This window comes from Astyanax mexicanus, chromosome 22 (genome assembly GCF_023375975.1).
Source record: "Astyanax mexicanus isolate ESR-SI-001 chromosome 22, AstMex3_surface, whole genome shotgun sequence".
Taxonomy (NCBI): Eukaryota; Metazoa; Chordata; class Actinopteri; order Characiformes; family Acestrorhamphidae; genus Astyanax; species Astyanax mexicanus.
Window position 1 is genome coordinate 16,305,940 of NC_064429.1, and position 18,686 is coordinate 16,324,625.

Consider the following 18,686-nt stretch of genomic DNA (forward strand, 5'->3'; position numbering starts at 1 on the left):
TATTTAAGGTCTCATTAAAATGCAGAATCAATCGGAGATCCGATTTAAACCTGCAGTTCCTAACACAAGATAGCATATGTTAACTAGCTTCTGTAAAAACAAACAGTAAACCACTAAGCTGTAAACAGTGCAAACAGAGCTGTTAGCTCCTCCTTAGTTAACGAGACAGTGTTTACTCTGCAGCAGCCCGGGTTCAGTGCTGCCTGTGGGCGGTCCTGAGCCGCGGTGGGCGAGGCCATGAAGTCACTGGTTGACCTAGATACCTAACGTCTCTGTAATCAACTCGTATTTCTGAGGATTTTCGTTTTCTAGCTATTGCAGACAATGGTGGCTGAGAAAGAGTTTCATATGAAGCATGCATTTACAACTTGGAGAGACCTATAGTATTTCACAAAGAACAAGAAAAAGTGGATTTTAGCGGAAGGACACTTTTAAAGTCTTACAAATGGTTTATAAAGCCTTAAATGGAATGTTTCCACCATACATATCTAAACTTTTGCATCCAAATTCAACTCAAAGAGTCTAAAATCCTCAAATTAGCTGCTCTTGGAGACGCCGCATTTTAAACTGAACTCAAAAGGTGACAGAGCTTTTCCCCACACAGCGCCCAAACTATGGAATAGTCTGCCTGTTTTTATTAGGACATCACCCACCATTACATTACTTGTACTCTCAGGCCTTTCAGTGTTTTTAGTAAGTTCAATGACAATCTGTATGTTCAGGGTTAATTTAAATCTTGTTTGCTGAAATTATTCTTGTTAACTTATCTTATATCGTATTTGTTTAATTTAATTGTTTGTACATCTGTATTGTACAGCACTGTGGTTGGCTCTTATGGTTTTTAATTGTTCTCTAGAAATACATTTCACTTGACTTGACTTGATATGGTAAAATCCTATGAGGCTGTTTTGGGAGCAAATGTAGGGCCCACACAGTATTACTATGATGTTCCTAATGAATTTTTGGATAATTCTTTGATATTTCTAAGATATTCTTTACATCCCTTTATGTGAAAAAGCCTAGGAATTAATGACATCATGAATAGTATTGTAAGAAGGGTGTGAGAAGGTCTTGTATTTCACTTTATATTGTTCCTTCAACATCAAACGGTTCAGTCTGGCTCTGTAAAGTGGCTGCAGGTGTTTTTTTAAGGTGAATCCTGAGATCTGTGAGCTCAGCACTCTATTGTTCCAGTGACATGCGTCTATGTGATGACTCTCTACTGATGACAAAGAGTTTCTTTACGGGAAAAAAATGTGAAAAACCTAGTGTTACATCAGTCTGCATCAAAGCTCGAGTGATAAGTGTGGGAGTGAATGTATCATGGTAAAAATCTACAGTGCTGTAAAAAGGTAGTTGCCCCCTACATAATTCTTTTGTTTTTGCTTTTTTTGTCTTACTTACATATTTTTTCACTTTTTTGGCTGGGAGATCTTCCATGTATACCATTTTTGACCAGTCTTTTACTTATTATTAAAACATTAAGATTGACCATAGGCAAGTGAGACCTGTAGTTCTTTAGAGGTTGTTCTGGTTTCTTTTGAGACCTCTTGGATGAGTTCTCTATGCACTTTTGGAGTAAATTCATAGATAGCACACTCTCCCTTTTATCACTCCCAAGGTTATGTTGGTTTTGCACAAGCGTCTGTTAGTGTGTGTAAGTATCAGAGCTGGATGACGATAGTTTAAAAGTTTATGAAATAAATAAAGGTACCACTTTAAAATACGGGTCCCTTATAAAGAGTTTATTAAGCGTTTATAAGGGAGTTTATTGATGGCTATTAACTTGTTTGTAAAACTATTAATAAGCAGTTACAACACATCATCACAACATTAGTCAGTTTAATATAATTAGACTAATGTACAATGGTAAAAAAATTAAGAGACCACTTCAGTTTCTGGATCAGTTTCTCTGACTTTGCTGTTTATAAGTGTATGTTTAAATAAAATAAACACTGTTGTTTTATTCTAACTACGGACAACATTTCCCCCAAATTCCAAATAAAACTATTGTCGTTTATATTTCTAAAGTTTTAAGAGTTCAGAAATCAATATTCTGTGGAATACCCCTGGTTTTTAAACACAGTTTTCATGCATCTTGTCATGTTCTCCTCCACCAGTCTTACACACTGCTTTTGGATAACTTTATGCCACTCCTGGTGCAAAAATTCAAGCAGTTCAGCTTCAGGTTTGATGGCTTGTGATCATCCATCTTCCTCTTGATTATATTCCAGAGGTTTTCAATTTGGTAAAATCAAAGAAAATCATCATTTTTAAGTGGTCTCTTTTTTCCAGAGCTGTATTTCTTAATGCTGATTAATGAAAAAGACAAAAATTAACAGTATAAATTAAATTGGCAAATGACAAACCACTGTTTTCTATTTGTTGTAACCGATTATTAGTGGTTTTAAAGTATTTACAACATAATTAATAATCATTTATAGACTTATTTTATAAAAACACTTTTTTAAAGGAGCCTTATTTTAAAGTGATACCTAAGTGAATGCTGAAGAACGACAAAAATAATCTTTTGTGCCGCTTTACTCATTTCTAATATACCTTATATACATTTATTTTCTCCTTGATCAGATGATGTGTTCAGCAGTGAACTCACTAACCCAGACATTTTTGCCGTTTGCCCTGTATCCCACCATTGTTTTGGCCAGTCTCCCGCAGACTCTAACCCCTTTTCCTTCCTCTCTCCACCAACCACAGGCCTGGCCTCCTTCACTGAGCGCAGGGTTATCCTCAGGTTAGCCCCGTCTCTTCATGCCTGCCTCTTTTACCTCCTCAGATAGTCTAGAGAAAAGCAGAATACCCGCTGTGAATTTGAGCTGCACTTATCCAGAGACACAGCTACGTTAGTTGTCTGTTTTTGGACAGGGAAGAAAAGCCTCAGGGTGTTTTCGGTAGATTCTGTTGGTGCTTCATCTCTGTGCTCAAAGTCGACACCAGAAAAGAGCTCCAGGAGCGATGATGTGGAGGCTTGTATCATGTAGTGTGAATAAGTCAACAGAGATCATCTATAATCCTTTTAATACTGCTGCTCAGTTTCACCCAAATATTGAGCCTCAGTCAGTTTTACTGGTGTTTTCTTTAGAGCTGATACCGAATGTATTATTTTTACTGTGGAAAGTGTAGTTGTTTTTTGTTTGACAGTTTTTAATAGCGGTTTGTTTTCTTTGAACAGCAGCAGTGGTCATTAATATTCATGAACTTTTTTATATTTTGATAGACTTTTACTGAAACAATATAAAAACTGTGAAAATTACTAGTGATGGGACAATCCCCTTTTTTCAGCTCCGATCCGATTCCGATATAAAACTGATATAAAACTGCCAATACCGATACAACTAAAGATACTTGTATTTGTATTATTAATAGTGCTATGATTAAGGTTACATAATGAGGCTGAAACAGATCACACAGCCCTTTGAAGAGTATACACAAGTGCATTTAATGTAAATGCATTCCAAAATCATTCATTTAACACACTTTATATACAAACACACAGTAGTTTCCTTTCACATTAAATATAAATTTTTTTATTAAATATAAAAAAAACTATATTAAATCGTTTAAATATTAAATAAAGGGTTCTAGACATTTTTTTTGCACTGGTTGAGCATGAGACTTTTATTTTGACATGTAGCGTAGTGGATTAGCTGCAATTGCGAACGGCCAACCGGAGATGATAGCTGTATTTCCGAGCTGAATTAATCACTGTTTTTTAATAACAGATTGATTTCTTACTGCTGGTTAGAGTGGGTAGAATCTGTAGTTTGATATTTGATGTGGATTACGGCTGTAGTTCACTTGAGAGAGTTATTTATTACATTCACAATGATGGAATGCAGCTGTTGGCTCAGTTCTAGCTAGGCTAACAGACTGCAGATGTTAATGGAGATGGCTAACGGCTAACTGGTGATGCTAACTGTAATTCCGAACTAAATTAATTGCTCTTTATTACCAGCAGATGGGTGTGTTTGTGCTGGTTAGTGTTTGTAGACCCTGTTGTTTTATAGGATATAAAACAACAGGGTCTTCCAAAATTAAAGGAATTGAAATAATTTATCCTGATTTTTTGGAGTAGCAGTCTCTACTGTCCAGGAAAGGCTTTCTATTAGATTCTATGAATCTGCTGTGAGGATTTATAGGACAATGCAGTCACTGGAATCGGTTATATTAAAGCTATTATGGCATTTTTTGGTCTAAAATGATAGCTATAACATTAATACCACTTGAATGTTTTCCAATGGTGGTCCATTTGATCCGCTCCACTTGTGCTTAAGACTGGATCTGAATCTGTTGCTGCACAGTTTGTGTTGCTCATCCTCTAATGCTTCTTCAGTGGCCCACAGGATGATATCCAACGGAAATTTCTGGTTGGTGTTTAAGAACTCAAGCAGCACTGCTGCTTCTGATCCACTCGTGTTTGATCCAGTTCTGTGGTGTCCTGTCCATTAACTACAGTATGTAATTATAGAAATCCAGAGTGCTCCTATATGCTCAGTAAAGCTGAAAAAATTATGGATCATGAGTGTGCAGTGTTTTATTCATTCTAGTTTTTTAGCTACTTTACTTTCTAATTGCATTCTAAGTTATGCCAATCTAACCTAGATTTATGAACCTGGATTTTAAAGTTCAGAAGCTGTAAAGCAGAAATACCTGCTTTTTAGAAAATTGCGAGGCAGAAATCCCTCAGCAGCTGGAAGCTGGTTGTTGTGGAGACGGACCTTTTAGGTGCCACAGGCAGCACTTTTCTACCTGCCACCCTCCCTCCCCTCTGCTTTCTTCTACCTCTGCTCTTAAGGCTGTATTCTTTTGTTCCTGTTTCCAGAAAGGCAGGAAAATGGGTGTTCAGAGCAGAAAGCACACTTACCGGTGTTTCAGAGAAGTGCTTTTACTGCAGCTGCCTGAAAATGGCAGGGAAAAGAAGAATTCTTGAGGGATCTATTTCAGCTGAATTGTTAAATATTTTTTTTATGCAGAAAAGGAAATGTCAGAAAGGTTTCTTTAAAATATAGGACAAACTACAGGTGGTTCCTTAAGGGATGCAGTTTTTACATCTTTTGCATGTATTTGTTTGATCTGGGATCTGTTTGTGTGAGCGTGATGAACACTGGATTATATTTCAGAACGTGGGTTTGTGAATGAAAATGAAGAAAAAACGCACTAAATGAGTCACAAAAGAAACTTTAAGAAGAGATTATTATTGTTTTCCACAATTAATCACAGATCCTCACCGGAGAGCGATGATGCTGCAGTTTTTAGAAACAGTAGATTTTATTTCTAGCTAAATATATACTTTATCCCACCAGTGGTTTGTGTCGAAAGTGCTGGAACTTTTTTTTTTTTAGTACGAGCTCAGTCCTTGGACTAAATGTTTAGAAAATATGAGAGTGTTGGTCTGTGCAAGGCGCTGGTAACCAAGGTAGGACTGATAAACACTTCAGAAATGAGTAGCGATTTGGATATTTTAAAGGAAAAAGATTAAATATCTGTATGTAAAATCGCGATTACTCCATTTTGAAAATCGCATTAAAACTGTAATTCGAATGAACCAAATTAATCTCGAAAATCGCCCAGCACTACTTTTAGGTGTATTCTAGTTTCCCATACTGACTTTTTTATATAAAATAAGCTACTTGCTTTTTTTTTTTGATTTTTGATACAAACCTTAAGTAGTGTACCAAAACAAATCAAATGTTCAAATAAATTGTTTCAGTTCGATTCTGAGTTTCGAGTTTGACATCACTAGTTTACATTCACTCATATCAGCCTCATGCACCTTACCTCCATATTGAATAACAGCAACACACAGTCATTAGGCTAGGTTCCAGTTTGTTTGTAAAGGGTTAGCTTGTGGTTTGTACTACTTTAAACACATCAAACCATTCATCACTCTGGTGATAAATGAGTTGCCTGTATTTGACATGTAATTAAATACAACAAATGTATTCCTTTTTTACGTAAATTATTCCTCCTTCATGTTTTTGTGCTAAAACAAACAGTTTTCAGGCGAATATGAAGCTAAAATATTGACACTGGGAGTAAATTGCTGAGCCTGTAGCATTCCGTTTTATAGGCTGGTTTACACTGTGTAATCCTATAAATATTACATCTTATGAATGATTTAAAGCTCTGTAGAGAGATAGCTCCAGAAAAAAAAATCTATTTCTCAGCTCGGCTTTAATCTTTCAGAAATAATCACTGTGGGTCAAATGGTGCATCGTGAAATGGACTGAATGTCACAATTGATTTTTTTTTTCTTAGAGGTCAACATCAGTTCAGTTTACCCCATATAAATCTGGGTTAGAGGCTTGGTAAATGTCATTTTAATAATTTTTAGAACACTGTAACAACACTCTTTTGATGCCTTCGATGTATATGTATACTATGTATATGTATACTAATATATCCATACGGTTGTGGACACCCCTTCCAAAATAAATCTATTTAGGTTTATCTTGGTTCTTGACACAGTGTAGGACCTCTGCATTAGGGCTGTATGATATTGGAAAAAAATTACATTGTGTATATATATATATATATATATATATATATATATATATATATATATATATATATATATATATATATATATATATATTTATATATATATATATTGAGATATTAATGCAGGACTTTTCACCAGAAAATGTAGAAGAGTGGAGAAGTCTGTGTGAGATCTTTCTTCCCCTCTCCTCCCGAAAACAGCTAAAAAAAATAATAATTAAAAACCCATCGGGTACATCACCAGCCCCGCCCCTACCCACACACTGTCTCGCATCAGAGATCTGAACCTACTGAGAGCTGAGTCAGCACTTTAGAATCATCACTGCCCATCACTGAAAATACAAAAAAAAAACAGCAAAACAACAATAATCTGGCCTTTTTATCATGCATTTAAATGGCCTTTAAAAAAATAAATAAAGAGCGTTTTTTTTTTATTAAAAGCATGATTTCAGCTGTAACTGGACATATCTGCGCAAAACTGTGCTGGACTGAGGAGCACAGCTCTCGACAGGCTGTCTGCTGCTGTGTTTACAAGCACATGCCCAGCTATCTGGAGGCCATGGTTACATTGTGTTTACGCCGGCTCCCCCTACGTCCTCCTTGTGCTTCTCAGGCAGCAGCAGCCTGTCACTCACAAAGACACAGAGACAACGCTGTTCACTCAGCGTATGTATCTACATTGCAACATGATGTGTTTGATTTAAATGCCTTAAGTGACATTGCACGTCCTGCGATGTGACCATTGCATGCACACATTGCAATAATGATGCTTAAACGATATATCGTGCAGCCCTACTCTCCATATAGTTCTTCAGTCTCCAGATAAATTGCAGAACCTTTTAACCTTATTTGAATTGTCCATGTTGGTGTTTGTCTGGAGATATCTTTTGATTCTAGCCTTTTTAAATTAGCTAAATATATTTTCTAACTAAACAGTGAAGCACATTTGTATGCAGCTCTGGATAAGAAAGAACATCTGCTAAATGGCCTGAATGTAAATGTAAATCTATCCCGTCAGCTTTCTACATTATAATGAATAGGGTTCAGCAAGGGGAAGTAGCTTTTTACAAAGTCAGATCCTCACAGTAGAATCCAGTACAGCACCAAAATAGAGTAGAAACTCTTGGAACATGGACAACGGAGACAGTTCATTCAGCAAACGTAGGATAAACACTTGATTTTAAAATAAGCAATGAATGAAATGTCCTTAATATTTTGTCCATATAGTCTACTGTACAGCTCTGAAAAATACAATTCTGAATCAGTTTCTCTGATTTTGCTATTTATAGGTATATGTTTGAGTAAATTTATTTGAGTAAAACAACATTTCTCCCAAATTCTAAATAAAAATATTGTCATTTAGAGCAAATATTTGCAGAAAATGAGAAATGGCTGAAATAACAAAAAAGATGCAGAGCTTTCAGACCTCAAATAATGCAAAGAAATCAAGTCTTCTTGGCGTCTTGGCATGTTGTCCTCCACCAGTTTTACACATTGCTTTTGGATAACTTTATGCCACTCCTTGGTTTGATGGCTCGTGATCATCCATCTTCCTCTCGATTACAGTATATTCCAGAGGTTTTCAATTTGGTAAAATCAAAGAAACTCATTATTTTTAAGTGGTTTCATATTTTTTTCCAGAGCTGTCAATACTGTTCCATATAGATTAATATGATGTATGTTTCCAGTGCATATTTGGAATTACAATTACAAGCCTCTAATTAATTGCTGCCCATTGTTTCATCTCCTAATAGATCTAAAGGCCGAAGCAATTTCATAGGCATTTGTGTATGGAGTATGGAATTATTTGGGTCGGAGAGGATGAACGGATAAATGGAAATGCCCGGAATCTCCAGGATTTGATGGATAAACCTGCTTTCCTTTATATTAACATATAAGAGGATTGGCTATAGGCTATAGGCTGAAAATAAGAGTTAATAGCTATAGGCTGGAGCTAAATGCTTCCGGAATAGCTGTGCTAGTTCAATTAGAAGGCGCATAAAGGTCATTATTAGCACCTTTTAGCATCTGGTTTGAGTAATGACTAGCATGCATTGAACATTAAAATAATGAATGGTTGCCAGGTCTGGACTTATGTACACATCTACGTATGTAACAAAGCCATTGACCAGCATTTACTCAGATCAGTGGTGCTGACTGGGTTGGAAAGCTCAGCCTGCGAGGAGCTTTTATAAATCAAATTCACGTGCTAGCGACTGTGCTAGGCTAAGACATTACAATGGCTAAGCTATTGATTTTCCCCTTTCCATGTCACACAGGGGTGAAGGCTGTAATGGCCCTCATTATGCAACAGCATGCAGCGGTGGGCTTTCACTCACAGACGTCTGCCAACACTCTACTTTAGCTGATTAGGACGGGCAAGGCTGACTTGATTATCTGGCTGAGTTGCTGTCTGCTTCTGCTTATTGTCTGTCGCTAACAGCAGAGCTGAGGTTAGCTTCAGCCAGCTGTGTCTGCTCACATCAAGCAGCTAAAGTGGAGTAGCGGAGGAAGTGCTGAGTATTAAGAGTGTTATTAAGGTTAAGAGATGCTAGAAAGAATTTACGAGCATATGGCCAGATGAATAACTGGATTAGACATTTTAAAGCATATTAAGGTAGTAGCAGTTGGAGACATGAAAAAAAAGTTGATGTGTTGTAGAAACAGCCAGAGTCAGTATGGTTGAAGAAGAGCTGGGATTATGGATGTCGTCGAAAAACCAGTTAGAAATTGACAATGATTCACAAGTAACCTGACATGGTTAATTTTTTTATTTATTTTTTCCATTTTCAACACAATTTACAAGAACACTTACCGAACCCACCTATTAGCACATGAAACCCCAGCGCACATTGGTATATTCTGTAAGTTGGCTGTAAGTGTAACACATAACACAAATTCCAGACAGGCAGACGGCCTTCAGCTGCCTGCTCGCAAACGCAGCCTGTAAGGGTGATGCTCAGCAGGTGATGATACAGACCTGTCTGTCAGTGAAGACAGGAACACTGTGTCTGGAGGAGAGCTGGGATGCAGTCGGTTCAGGAACCTTTTCGAGCAAAGTTGTTCCTTCACGTTCTTCACCGTACTGACAGCCAGTGCCAGTGTCAGGAGCTTCATTTCAGTTCTCCAGCTTGTTCAAGCTTGCATTTAATGCCAAATGTGACAGCAGATGTGCGCAGCTGTCAATCTAAGACATCTAAGAACTCTCAGCTTTAAAGATTCTTTCATTATTATGGATTTAGTGGCCCCAAAATCACATTATTTGTTCTTCTTTTATCAGAACAAATTAAACAAGAAGAAGGATGGCACATTCCATTTCTGAAGTTGGAAATGCAGGCCCTATGTGTGTCATGGGCGCTCTAGAAATTACAGTGGACAGCACATAATGGGTTTTAATATTGTTACTGGTACTGTTTTGCTATAATTGTCTGTGTGAACACACAAGTGACGCAGACTGTGCAGAAATCACATGCACATTCAGTGCAGGAGGTCTCACACAATGTCCGCAGGTCAGTGCATCATTCTGTAGCTTCTGTGGGGCATTGGAAAAGTCATGTGCATTGGCGTAGGAACAGGGGGGGGGATAATATCAGAAATAGGTGGATTTGTCCCCCCCAAAAATGATACAGGAGAAAAAAACAGATATTGTTTTAAAATAAACGTTTATTTTGAAAGCGCAACAAAATCTGCACCCCCGCCATGAAAAGCACCCCCTCTTGAGAGCGCGTATCTAATTAAAGTTAGCTAAAGCAATTATCTCCTCCCCGGCGGGGGGTGCCGAATTAGAAACAACAGCGACTTTACACGCGAGGTCAGTGATGAGAGCAATAAATCGCAACAATAATAATATACTGCAATACATGGATAATGTCTTTTTTGCTAACAGGCTAGGAGAGATTGGGTTTTATTTAACATTTATATTTAAGTGCATTCCTCAGTAGGAATGCAGTAGCCAGCATGACTGACTACCCACTCTGTGTGGGTAGAAATGCTACTAAATTTATCTTCAGCTGTAAAAAAAAAAGAAAAAAAAGTGAAGTATGGAAAACAGCACTGGAAGGAAAAACAGATACTGGAATCACATTCTGATGAATGATTCAGTGCTTTGATTGCATCTGGAATCACGTTCGTCCCTGACGTCACGCTGTGCTGAGCTGCGAGCACCCAGATTATGTCCACATTGATCAACATTAGGACTCTGACTTTGATCTAACCAACTGTGTGAACTGAGATGGACTCGCAGCTGAGAAGCAGCTCTCTGAATCTTTAATATGCAGGCTGGGCATTGGTCTTTGGCAATTGCATGCAACATATCTGAGTATTTTTAATTACATGCCTGGCTTGCTACGTTTGCCCTGGTGTCTGTATTCTGTTTCCTCCCCTCAGATGGAGCTACTGGAGTCCGAAATGTAGAAGCGTGCGATTCGGCTGTTGTTAATTGTTTTGGATCACTGGCTTGTGGACTTTGCAGGCCCAGGCACTTTCTGCTGCTGCTGCTGCTGCTGCTGCTGATGCAGCGTTTGCTTTTTCCTTATTTAAGGCCTGGACTTTAATTAGCCAAACGAGCCACGCTCTTCTTTGTCGACATTAAAAGCAGATGATGGCCATTAATCTGGGTGAAGACACCTGCCCACGTACATAATGAATTCTGCTGTTTTATTATCATCATTTTTCCTGAGCTCTGCTCATTAAATGTCAGCTTTAAGGGCTCTGGGTCTCCAGTTCTGAGCAGGCCTCAGTGTGATGCCTTTAACGAGAGCTATTTGACTTTTATCAGTGTGCTTACTTCAGTAGAGTGATTATTTATTTCTTAAATCTTTTACGTTTAGTCATTCGGCAAGTGCTCTTATATCAGGACCTAATAGTTGTATAGTAAACTTGTGTGAGGTATGTGGGACTCACTTCCTGGCAGTTTCTAGCCTGTTGCTAAGCAATCACAAGGGAAATAACCCTAGTTTTCCAAAGTAGTTCCTATGGTGGCTACTACCTAGGTTGCTGTTATGATGTTGGGTCTTTAGTCTGTGGCTTTTGTAGGGTGTTTCTGTGTAATCACATGTGTTTGCTATGATGTTCTCAGTCCAGCAGTGACACTGTTGTGTTTAAAAACACCATCAGCACTGCTGTGTCTAATTTTACTTGTACAACCAGCACAACACACACTAATAACACACCACCACCATCATGCCAGCAGTGTTAGTTTCGTTAACGAAAACTATGACGAAAGTCTTCGTTGACGACCTATTTTTTTATGACGAAAGTGAGATGAAAACTGAATAAAAATGAATACCTGAAAACGAAAACTGATTAAATTTATTACACTTTTCTTCAAAAAAAAAAAAGTCAAAGACTGAAGAATAGGGGAATTGCTTGTATTAAATGATATTATTGAGCAGTGATCAGAACACTGCTGCTCCACACAGCATCCTTTTGACCGGTGTTGTGCCAAATTCAGCACCCCACCAGGAAAAGAGGGAGAAGGTTGCTGAATTCGGCACAACACCAATCCCCCCTGAGCCCCTCACTCTGAACCGCACACAGCAGTTCCTCTCCTACTTACTTAATAAACTTCATTTATAGAATAAGTTCGGCTGCGCTACCATGGAAAACTTAACTCTAAATATGAGACATGCGTCTCGTTACCAAGATATTTAGAAAGGTACGCTTGTTCAGATTTCTGAAGGCAGGTAACGCTGCTCCGTTTAGTTAGCTAGTTTGCTAGGTTAGGTTAGCTAGTCTGATGTGTCTCTGGTTCAGAGGTAGCAATGTTTAATGTGTAAAAGGGATCTGTGTAATCCATCATCATTAGCTATGGTGTTTCAGTTATATTAGACACAAACATCCCTCTTTCTCGAACCGTGAGACACAATTCATACAGTATTCTCTGCTTTTTACATTCTATTAAACTAATGGGTAAGTTAATGCACATTAGCCGTGTTAATTCAACTTTATGTGTAAATTAATGTTAACTCTAGCACAAGCTGTGCGTGTGTGTGTGTGTATGAGTAACTGCATATGAACAGAGCTAAACTCTGCTCTTACTGGACTGGTCGAGTTTCAAATACACTTGGTAACGTAAGTCTAGTCTACTGAAACCCAGTTCTGTTGGTATCAATCTGTACTGCAGTAGAAGTGTATCATTTCAAAAGCTTGACTTTATTTGCATTTTTCATAATGGCAATATACACTGATAATAAAGTAAAATTAGATCAGTGTATATTGCCATTATGAAAAATGCTAATCGTATCATAAGAATCTGTATTGCTCGCGTTTGCTTCTTTGCAACTGAAGTTTGGCAACATTTGAGGCTGCAGCGATTAGTTGGCTTAATCATAAAAAAATTTGACGATAGTCAAAAAGGCGATTGTCGATGAGTCGTTAATGTGTGATTAAGAGAGAGAGAAAGAGAGAGCGCACAAAAAAAAGGCTAGAAGAAGACACAAATAGTGAGAGAGTGACTAATCTTGAGCATCCTGATTGGCCTCTCCTCATACTTACTTGGCCAATGAGGTTGCAGTATGGGTGGGAATAGAGAGGAATAGAGAGAGAATTAGAGGTAGAGATGCTTGTACCGTGTAATATCAGCGCTGTGTCCATTAAACACAAATAAATATGCTGATATTGATATGTACAGCCTCTTGGGAAACAGCCTCTTGTGTAATCAGAAGTCAGTTTAGAGACCCGGTCTGACCCTCTGGAGTGAAACGTAAGCAGAGCTGCGCTAGGATAATAAAGTTAGCTATAGCTAGTCTAATTACAGTCTGTCCAATACAAAACTTCTCCTGATATCCTTTTCACCTGATTTGATCTCCAGTATAGCCTGATCTCGTCTCAGATCAGTCATGTGGTACCCTCCCTCATTTAATTACTGATCAATGATCTCTGTTTTTAATCACCGTGTACATGAAGGGCTCATGACAAGCTGTCTGATTTGATTTAAATTTAGTGGATTAACCTGAATTCTCTTTTGCAGCCCACCATCTTTGGGACGCTGACTGAAAAGGCACTATGTGACCACAACTCGGTGAGTAAATCACATCTTGATTTGTGTATGAACGCAATGGATGAGTGTAAAATAAAATTGCCTATTTATATAGAACCCTCTCCTCCTTAAGTCACTCTACCAAACTGACCTTAGTCCAAATGACTTTCCTGCCTATGTTTGATTACGGCGATCAGGGGAGTTTCCTGGGTATGCAAAGATATATATTTATACAACAGTTAGTTCCGACCTTACAATCTGATTGGTTGAGAAGTGTTCTAGCCGTGATGATATTTGTGATAACAGCATGGCCTTCTCACACTTAACCTGTATCTATCACTCTGCCGACGTGTTGTCGAGTAACGGCGTATATACACTGGACAGCTTAGAATCATCAACAGCATCAGCGGCAGCGTTAGCTTAGCACAGGCTAGTGCTCAGCCGCGACACGCTCGCCCGCAGCACTGGCTGTCTTTTGTGGAAAAAAGGGAAAGAAAATCGCTTGGCTAATGCCGTCTGACAGCCAGAACGCTAACCAGCCAGGCTAGGCTAAGTTAATGCTGAGCTAAAGCAAGCTACGCTAACCTAACCACAGTCCAGCCGGCTAGCTAAAACCAACACCACCCAACAAAACAAACAGAAGTGCTTAAAAAATGCGCAGCGTTCACCTGAAGACAACTCCACGGAGCAGGAGAGGAGAGTATAAGCGTTATTTCACGCTCCTAACGTTACCATCTTTGCTTATTTCCAATTTTGCTTTCAAGCTAACTTTCGTGGTGTTAGTCTGTATAAACCATACACCGTTTTGTTAAAATGAATGGCGGAACTTTTTCCTTGAAATGGCTCTGTGATTGGCGTTAAGAGATTTTCTATTCACACATGGACAGTGTCCTGTCTCCTCATTAATAATACAGCTGAGCTGAACGAAATGATTCGGGGCTGCTAGAAAATTATTTGGGGCTAAAGCCCCGGAAGCCCAGGCCAGGCGACGCCCCTGACGGCGATGTCATATACAGATCTGCCTGCAAAAGTCTTCTCCACAAACGTAACGTTCTTTATCACTAATCATTGCTCTCTTGACTCTGCTGTAAGTTGGCCATCTCAACACACTCGTCACTAGTACATGCTTATTTATTAAACTCTTTTTGATTTGTCTCTTCAGTATCTATGTAGCTTGATACACTATTTATCTTCTGCTATTCATCTTCTATACACCCATACTGCTCAGCGCATTATGCTAAAGGTCCCCAAGACTATGAATACAGTACTTGGTCTATCAGCATTTCAAGCTGCTGCAGCCAAAGAGTGGAATTCGCTGCAATAAAAACAATAAAACTGTTTAGTTGTTTAGCTGTTCTAAGTCAGCTTTTAAGAAATCAATCTCAGAAATTTTGAGTGAGAAAAGTTGTTGTCACAGGTCTGATATTGTCTGATGTTTGTCATTTTCTGTTGTACTTTTTGTGTGCGTTTTTTTTTTTTCTTCCCAATAGTCTTTTTGCCTCTTGCCAGGCTGCCATTGTAAATAAGAAGTTGTTCTTAATGACTTGCCTGGTTAAATAGAGAATAAAGAAATAAAATAGAACTGTAGGGATGCAGCTATGACTGAAAGTATTATTGAAAATGAAGCTGTAACATATTGTTCTTTAAAGGGACACACCATTTTACAGCCAGTTGAGTGTCTGTGTTGCAGTGTAAGCATAAAAAAACACACTAAATCTGACTTTTCTGATTAAGCCCACTTTCCAATCTTCTTCTTCTTTTTCTTTCGGCTTTTCCCTTTTCAGGGGTTGTCACAGCAAGTCATCCTCCTCCGTCTCATTAAGCCCACTTTCCAATGTTGTACTAAAATCCGGGTCATATCTAGTACATGGCAATATGAACAGCTAGATCAGAATTAATGTGACTTTGCTTGGGAGAAGAAAAAAACAGATAACAGCAGTGAGGAAGGTTTTCAGTGGTGGGATAGTAACTTAGTATTTGTTTAGGTGTGTTTGGAGGATGTAGCTGCAGTGTTTTTAAAATTTCATTAAAACAAAAGAAGTGGACCCTGACCAAAAAGTTGCTGATGATTAATGAATAAATGAATGATTAAATACTGTATATAGAAACATATTTCTGCATTTGTAACCTGAACTAGATACATACATTTTCCTAAAGAACAACTCTACATGTACAATCCCAGAAAGAAGAGGAAGGTGAATTAATGGAGAATTTGTGTTTTTATTTAATGTAATTTCAGACCTGAGTGAAAGTAGAGTGGCCCAACGGTCTAACTGCCTACTCTACAAGTCTTGTTTTTTTGAGGAGATAATAGGTTAATAGATTACCTTTCATTGCCAAGTCCACAGTGGTCAAAAGCTTTCTAGTCGAAGGATGTCAGGCTCTAGGAGGAGTACAAATCTATACATGGGAATAAACAGGAAATAAATTGAGGGGGAGGAGCCTCATACTAAAAAGCTTACATCTCGTAATGTAAGAAATTTCAGCTGCAGTTCACTTATAAGTGATTTTAATTTCCCTTGGCTCATTATATATTGTCGACCCTAAATAAGACCCTAAATAAAAAATATAAGTTTCTTTGATTTTACCAAATTGAAAGATGGTTAATCCCAAGCCATCAAACCAAGCTGAACTGCTTGAATTTTTGCACCAGGAGTAAAGGCATAAAATTATCCAAAAGCAGTGTGTGGAGACTGGTGGAGGAGAACATAATGCCAAGATTCATGAAAACTGTGATTAAAACCCAGAGTTATTCAACCAAATATTGATTTCTGAACTCTTAAAACTTTATAAATATATACTTGTTTTCTTTGCATTGTTTGAGGTCTGAATGTCCTGCATCTTTTTTGTTATTTCAGCCATTTCTCATTTTCTGCAAATAAATGCTCTAAATGACAGTATTTTTATTTGAAATTTGGGAGAAATGTTGTCTTTAGTTTATAGAATAAAATAATAATGTTTATTTACTCAAACATATACCTATAAATAGAAAAATTAGAAACATTTATTTAAAAACTGGTTATTTAAAAAAGTGTTTTTTTAATTTTTACAATGTATCAATACCTAAAATGCATGGGCTTCAAACTAAAATGCCAACATTATACAGTGATATACAGGTTTGTGAATGTCAGTGCCTTTTAGCTCTTTGACATAAGTTTAAGGAGAAGAGCCACAGAAAGCTAGATGTTTGTGTGTTGTGCCACCAGTAAGTGAAAAAGAAAAATGTCCTAGAACAAGCTGTCCAGAAGGTTCAGTACTGGACATTCTGATTTATGTACAGCCTCTGCCAATAACACAAAGAAAGCCGGACGGCCGGTGGTGCCGTAGGTGGGTGGCATGATGTGCCGTAATGGCTCTTGTTTTTTTTTTCTTAATAAATGAAGAACAAAGCTGCCTGTGTGCTCTCACTCTTTGGTCCGCTGGTTCAGTAATTGAGTAAGTCATTTGCCTCTTGGCAGATCTTGCTCTCTTTCTCAGACGCCGGACCAGCTCGGTCTCTGTCTGACGGGCCAAATTCACTGATCGCCAAACTCAGTGATGCTTCATTATGCCCTTTGTTTCTGTTAATTTGGTTGCCTGGTGCCAACCACTGGCATTTGGATCTGACAGACGCTGACTGAGGTAGGTCAGCATGTCTTCAATACGATTGTTGGTCCCACAGCTCTCAATGATTTCCTGAAACAAACAAACAAAAAAAAAAAACACTCAACGGTGGAGCTCCATTAGTAAAATATTCCTCAGTTGAGATTAAATTAAAAGCAAAAATAGGGTTGATACTTATTACTGTCCACTTATTTTTGGAGTGTGGCATTGGAGGAAATGTAGTCACAACTGTACAATAATTCATATTATATAAATAATTTTTATCACAATAAAACATGTTTCAATAATTGTAAATACTTTTAAAACACTTTTTAATATTTTAATATTACTCAGAAGCTATGAGAGAGTGTGAGAGCTGTACTACAAAACTGAACACACCTGCTCCCTATGCACACCTGAGACCTAGTAACACTAACGAGTCACATGACATTTTGGAGGAAAAAAAGCCAAGCAATTAGGGGTGTAGTCTTTTAGGGGTGTACTCACTTTTGTTGCTGGTAGTTTGGACATTAATGGCTGTATATTAAGTTATTTTGAGGGAAGAATAAATTTACACTGTTATATAAGCTGCACACAGACTACTTTTTATTGGGTCAAAGTGTCGTTTGATCAGTGTTGTCCCCTGAAAAGTTATACTTAAGTATCTGCAGAAATGTGAGAGGTGTCTTCACTTTTGTGATACACTGTATTTACTATAGCATCCATGCATGTTTTAAACACCTACTGTCACACTGATGAATGCCGTTTCTATCTATGCAGACTCACTACCATGACTTTTCTTCTTCACATTGCCTGGTTTAAAATGAATGTTTTATTCTTCGGATTAAGCCCCTGCAGAAAATGGAAATCGTCCATTTAGCGACTCCAGGAGATAGTAGCTAATTAAAAAAGCGCTCGCTGTGTTGGACAGCAGTTCTGCCTCTTAGCTCTTCTCGTTCAGAGGATGCTAACAGTTGGGGGCCCTATTCCATTCTAGAGAACTGGGGGGCATCAGCCATATTTTCTCGGCCTAATGAAACCTAGGAGGATTGGACATGCTCAGAGACGCGTTAAGACACAGGTGGATCTGCGCCCGAGATTATGTTAACGTATGCATGTCGAACAAAGGCAGCGCATGAGATCAGTGCTAAGGGCTTAACTCCAATGAGATGAGCTTTAAGGATTAATGCAATTACAATAGCAGCAAAAGCCAAATTGATTTTTTTTTCTTTTTCTGTTTTTCTTTTTTTTTTTTTTACGTCAGGGAGGCGTTGTTGTGGCGAACTTGTGCTGCTAAATCTCCCATCCACCTTCTCCGTTATGGCCCGTGATCCTTTTGCTAGGGACATGGGCAGCTTATGTGAAGCTGGGGTGGGGGGAGGCATGTTATAAAAATGATTCTTTTTGCTGTTTTAATGCACGGCATCATACAGAGTGCCCCAGAATAACAGTAATATTTTATATAGTGGCATCTTTTGCTTTTTCTAAAAAATGCCAGCATTTAATTTGTGTTGAGGCATAAATAGTAAATGTGTGCAAAAATGCCCAGATGCAGTTTTAGAAACCTATTTAAAACCCTGTTACTTTGCCACAGAATGAAACAACA

At 38.1% G+C, this 18,686-nt stretch overlaps 1 protein-coding gene across 1 annotated transcript in view; it reads left to right on the forward strand.

The window, feature by feature from the left end:
* The window catches only part of rasgef1ba (RasGEF domain family, member 1Ba), a 153,205-nt gene that overhangs the window by 42,838 nt on the left and 91,681 nt on the right, over nucleotides 1–18,686 (forward strand). The window contains exon 3 of the mRNA XM_007250476.4: nucleotides 13,490–13,540. Coding sequence (XP_007250538.3) covers nucleotides 13,490–13,540 — 51 coding nt within the window. The remainder of the gene's footprint in view (nucleotides 1–13,489; nucleotides 13,541–18,686) is intronic.